Genomic DNA, 6,000 nt, shown 5'->3' on the forward strand with positions numbered 1-6,000 from the left:
ACCCACTAATCTGTCAGCCAGCTGGATGTGCAGTAATACTGTATGTACGGTAGCTTCGGCTACATACAGTATACCGCACTGAGGCAATCACGGCGACCGATGTATTCTATTAATGAATACAAAGCCTGCTCGGATTGGCAGAGGTTGTGTACATCGCTCGCCGTGATTGGCTCAGCGCTGTATACTGTATGTAGCCGGAGCTACCGTACATACAGTATTACCGCACATCCAGCGGGCTGACAGATTAGGGTAGTTTGTTTTGGGCCAGTTTAACCCAAACAAACTAAAGGTTCACATTGTATAGCCCGCGTATAAGACAACCCTCGATTATCGGGGGATGTTTTTAAGTATAAAAAGCTTGTCTTATACGCCGGCAAATACGGTAGTCCTTTTCTGCATATCCTGTCTCTGAACACGAACCCTCCCCAATGCTGCTTTATCTCGCAAAGGTTACTTGTGAGTAAGGTAAATCCACATCTTCAGAGTCCTCAATGGTATCCTGTCCCCTATATCCATGACAGTAACAAACAATGCATAGCAAAGACAGTATCTGTAAAAAGCCTAAGACTTTTGATTATCACTCATCTGAAACACATTTGAGAATCTGTAAATGGGATTTGTTAAAAAAAAAAAAAAAAAAAAAAAAAAAAAACAACAACAAAAACAAAATGAATAGGCAGAAATGAAATGAGTTTTAAGAAGTGTTGTGTCAACTGTACTACAGAGATGCATGTCTCATGTTTATTTGCAAATCAGCATATGCTGTCTGCTTCTGTTTAAATGATGGCAATATGCAAGAAGTTTTTGTTCCCCACTTATCTCCCTTCTGACCGTATGCAGTAGCTGTATATTGCCACATTGCATACCTAATTGAATGATTTTGTAATTTAGCTGACAGTTTGGTTTAGCCCTCTGCCAGCTTTACTGAGACCAGCAGCGGAACAATCTCCATACATCAAAAATCAGAATCCAATACACACAAAAGAAAAGCAGAGCATAACATTGACGCCACACTGTATTTGCACAGTCGAAATTGTCACAGCATGGAGAATAATAAAAAAATCTGCTTTGGTTCTTATAAAATTTTCTGCTTGTATTTTTTATTTATTTATGTAATGGTCCAGTGTATCGGCGTCTGCTCTGCCGTACATTCCAAAAATGAACTGTGACAGACACAGTTTTGGTTTGTGACCTACCACCTTTAAGATTAGGCTTGTCCAGGAGTTAAACGCAAACAACAAGTCACTTGGGAATTGAACAATATTACTTGATGAAATAGAAGTCGCAGGCTGAAATTGGCTCTTTATTCTGCTACATTGATACATTTACTGGAAACTACAGGCCATTTCAGCCATGTGTATATTTCATTTTACCTTGAAATGACTTTTCTCCTTCTCCTTGGCTGAACTTAAGATTGCATATGTTACCTTACAGTATTCAGTATTCACGTTTTAAAGGCAACTCTTATGCAGTAGCAAACAATAAGTAGAAAAATAGGGAAGGTAGACATTGGGCGTTATGTATGAGAATTTATGCTTATACAATCATGCACAGATCCTGCACAGGGGATCAAAGTCCATGCTTATGAACTAGCACTAGTGATCAGGTTACATAGTATACGTGTTGGATTTTTTGGTTTGCTATGGAATGTACCATTCAGCATTCAAACCTACACCAGCCTACGTTTTGTGGGGGTATTTTGGTGTCTACCTATAGGAATAAAACAGCATGGCTGTTTTTTAAGGAGTTTGTAAAAAAAAAAACTTATTTTTTTTTAAAAAGCCCCGGGAAACCATATGCGAAATTGTAGTGCACATGGGCAGATCTTTGTGTGCATGCACAGAAGGTTGAGTATGTATACTTTGGACTTATTTATAGAACAGAAATGTGTACAGGGTTTTTACATGCTTTTTGGCTTGGTACATGCACATTTCATTTCTTAGCTGGCCACAAAACATATTTTTTTATTTCAACTTAGTCCTGAGACATCACAGGTCCTCCTTACTCAAAAGTGGCCGTACTTACTCCTGGACTGAGAAGTGTTTATGTAATGATGTGTGAGCAACACTTATTGCAGGGGTTTAGTCAGTGACATGCATGCCTAATCAACTTCCACTTTCACACACATGCCTTGATTTGTGGTTAAGCATCTACAGTATGGAATTCCATTAGACAGGATCACTACAGATTAAGTTATAGAAGAGAAAGCCACTCTCTCTGCACAAACACATTTAGGAATGGAAGATATGTTAAAAAGTGTGTGAACTTTGGAAGCTGTGCCCCCAAAAAAAGCAAGTGGAGAGCAAAGGCCTAGTCACCAGTATTGTGGGCAGGCTCCCTGCAGCTGATCTTTCTGCATTACTGACCAACCATGCCTTGTTCCACACTGTGTCTCTGTGCGGAGATGGCCACCTTGGTATAGAAGCAGGGCTTTGCTTGCTAATGTCAGAGCTGCTCCCCTAAAGACTGGTTATCTAATGACTGGTGATCTGTTGAAGCATTACTCAAGAAGCAGAAGGAGAGGTGGAGGAAACGCAAAACCATAGAATGAATAAAGCAGTAGCAGGGTGAGGCTTGCATCAAATCTCGCTACAATTCTTGTGAGACTAACAGTCACAGCAACAGTTGCCTTAGATGACCTCACACATTAGATATGCAAATATCAGGCTAAAGGCACAGACGTGTTTATGCACAGGAAGCGCACCACAATTTTTAAGGATACATTCAAGACAAAAGGTACATTTTTTAGAGTACAGCTTAGGCACAATTAACATTTCTAGATGTGTCCTATTAGACAACAACTCACTTTTTTTCAGTTTAGCTTCACTTTAAATTAGATGTCAACTCTCCCAGCCACCCAAGATCTTTGCACTACTAAATATAAGATGTGAGCTAACCAATGAAGTGGAGTGAGTCGCCTATGTCATGGATGTTATCATTGACCGCATCACCACATCAAGGAAAAACTGACAGACACGTTTCTGATAACTCATTGCAGCAACTCATCTATTGTATGGTTTCTCTTTTCCATGTTCATGTGGTGCAATATGACATGGCAGCACTTCAGCTTACAGGCAATGGAAGGAGGAAGACATGAGCATCAGGCTGAGTTACTTTTGGGGCATGACCTATTCTTGCATGGAGGGCATAGAGTAGGATGAGGAAGAGACCATGCTTAGCCTTTGCTTACATGGTTATAGTTGCAATCAGAAGCAAAAGGTATGTTGTTTATCGTGGCCTGCCATTCTAAGTCTGATTTGTTAAGCGGAAAGATCAAATAGGGGATCTTGTGCCAAAATCACCCACTTTATAAAACAACCTCGCTTTCTTGTAGTTTTGCTCATATCATACAATACCTGTTCTGTCTTAAATTCCTTCATATTAAACTTCTACAAATGCCAACAGTTCTAGACAAGAGGAATACAACTATGCAAAATGTTGTCAATTTTGCCATGCAAGAGCATGAAGAATTCCTTCATAAGCCACAGGGTCAGTTGGCTTAATCTCTTAAATCTGAATGTTTTACTATTAGCATTTAGTATTTATATCTGCATATTATCACTTGCAGATAATTATCCAATCCTTTTTTTTCCTGTTACCGTTTTTCCTTTTAGTACCTAATTTAGTGGAACATGGACAGCATAGGTGTACAACTGAAGTCTCCTTGCCTTTTGTGCAAATCTCAGAATTAAAAATAAATAAATGTGTCAAATATTTATCCTGGATATGTCAAGAAACAAGCGTTTGAGCTTTGCCTATCATAATAATAGCTATAAAAGCTGGTTATTAAAGGATGTTACAGGTATGTGCACCTCTACACGTTTTGTGTTTTGGATGACAGAGTCCCTTTAGGGACAGCAGAGGACATTATGACTATCCCAGCACTTTAAAAAATCACCACTTTGAGCACATGGATTTGATTTGATGTCTGCATTTGATCCCTGCTTATATACCTCAGGCATCATAATTATTATTTCTGTAAGAAAACCAAAATAAAACAAGTCTAGGAGCATGGGGTTCTTTTTTTCTATTACGTTACATTAAATTCTGTACAGCTACCTCAAACAACACAGGACAAACTATATCATTAAAAAAAAATAAAAAAATCCCCCAGGGTGTTTTGTTTGCAGTTACTGCTGACAAATAGAATTTTAGATATTTCCTCGTGTTGGCTCTTAAATGTGAAAGACAACATGGTGTGCCCATTATGGTGTGCTTTTGTTCCTGACTAACGATGATGATTTTTAGGAAGTAACAGTAGTATAGAACTGTGGCAATAAGTATTCTTTGCCTGTAACATTACAATTTCTTTTGTTATGCCTAACAAGCATTGTCAGAGAATTAACAGTGTGTGACGTGAATACATTCTTTTGGTTTATATTCAGAATTTGAACTATTTTCTATTGACAAAAAAAAAAAAGCTTCATATGAAACTGAATTTTCTGTTACAATGTGACGTTATTATATTATTTATTCAAATAATATGTAAACTTTAAACATAAATATATATCACAGCAAATGTGTTTTGAAACATTTAAAGTAGCTGTAAACAAATTACTAAAAACCTATATAAGCTTTGATATATTAATGTAATTTCAAAAGGATTTTTTAAGATATTTATAAATCTGTATATTTAATTCAAATAGTACCTAACGATCCTGCCATGAATGAGTTTTTGTAGGCACTTCCAGTTATAAGGTCACAATGTTTTGTCCCAGTCTCAAAATTGATATCCTGCATTGTCAACCTGTCACACCCTCCCAATGCAAACTACTACATGGGGTGAGCATGCCAATGCACATTGCATAAACATGATCAATTGTTGTCCTCATTAGGAAACCCTAACCTACCCTACCCTAATGAATGATGTTTAGTCATTATTTTTGTGCATGTGCATGGATATGTGTGGGTAGACCCAAAGTGGCTGTAAACAGACTGCAGGAAATTAGCATTGTTGATAAAAAAGCTATCATTCAAATATCATTCAGTAAGGTTTACATGCACTTTAAAACTAAAAGTCCTGCCTCAAACCAGGTACGTCAAGGTGTCTCCCTATACCACTAGTGCAAATTATGCTATTTTAATTGTGGGAGGAAGGAAGATTTCCGTGTTATCTATCAAACAGAGGATTTTTATTTTTTTGGACATCCGCTTTAAATACATTTAGATCATTACAGTAAGAAGTAGTATTGAAATAATAAATATGATAATAAAACAATAACTAACCTCTTTCACAAGAGCGGCCGAGGTAGCCAGTAGCAGAACAATCACAGACATATCGATTCCATCCATCTCTACAGATTCCGTTATTCTTACATGGATTGTTGATGCAAGGCTTGGCTGTTTCTCTAGAACATGAAGGCTTTACTCCAGCTGTGCCTTGAAGTTCCGCCATTTGGCGTATGTCTTTACTTTGGCCATCTATAAATAAGTCTCTTATGCATCCAACATATCCATAGTTCAGAGGAGCTGTCCACACTTCAGTTGGGAAAACCAAGCCGGCTTTATTTTCAGGCAAACCCCCAAGGTACAAGTCATCATCCAGGTCAAGAATTTCACTTTCACCAGGAGACGTGTACGGATTGCGTACAGTATTGACAGATATGGTACCTAGGCAGATATATATATATATAAAAGGATTAGGAAATGTGTACAGGTAGTTGCACTCAATAATAAAAGTACAAACAGAAACGTGGACTAAAAATAGTAACTTATCAGATTATGATTGTTACCAGATTGTCATGGTAAAGGTAGATTCCCAATTACCGCTGAGTTCCTGTCAGCTTTAAGAAATAACCTTTGGGTGCCCCCCTTCCCATGTAGTCTAATGACATTCTAAGTAATTATGTCAGCAAGGGAGTGGTTGCATGACTGGAAAAGAGGAGTGACTGGCAGTGAAGAAGTAGGAGCAGGGAATAAGGTAAGGATTCCTCCACATTACAGTCCCCCTTAGACTAAAGGCCCACAGGGTCCTTAATATATAGTTCAGCTTTAGGTAAA

General features: G+C 38.0%; 1 protein-coding gene across 1 annotated transcript in view; it reads right to left on the reverse strand.

Annotated features, from left to right (window-relative positions):
* The window catches only part of LOC108789430 (neurexin-1), a 706,321-nt gene that overhangs the window by 574,045 nt on the left and 126,276 nt on the right, over positions 1–6,000 (reverse strand). Inside the window, exon 5 of the mRNA XM_018559452.1 lies at positions 5,227–5,610. Within this exon, the coding sequence (XP_018414954.1) occupies positions 5,227–5,610 (384 nt within the window). The remainder of the gene's footprint in view (positions 1–5,226; positions 5,611–6,000) is intronic.

Source organism: Nanorana parkeri, unplaced genomic scaffold (genome assembly GCF_000935625.1).
Source record: "Nanorana parkeri isolate BGI_ZX_2015 unplaced genomic scaffold, ASM93562v1 scaffold396, whole genome shotgun sequence".
Taxonomy (NCBI): domain Eukaryota; kingdom Metazoa; phylum Chordata; class Amphibia; order Anura; family Dicroglossidae; genus Nanorana; species Nanorana parkeri.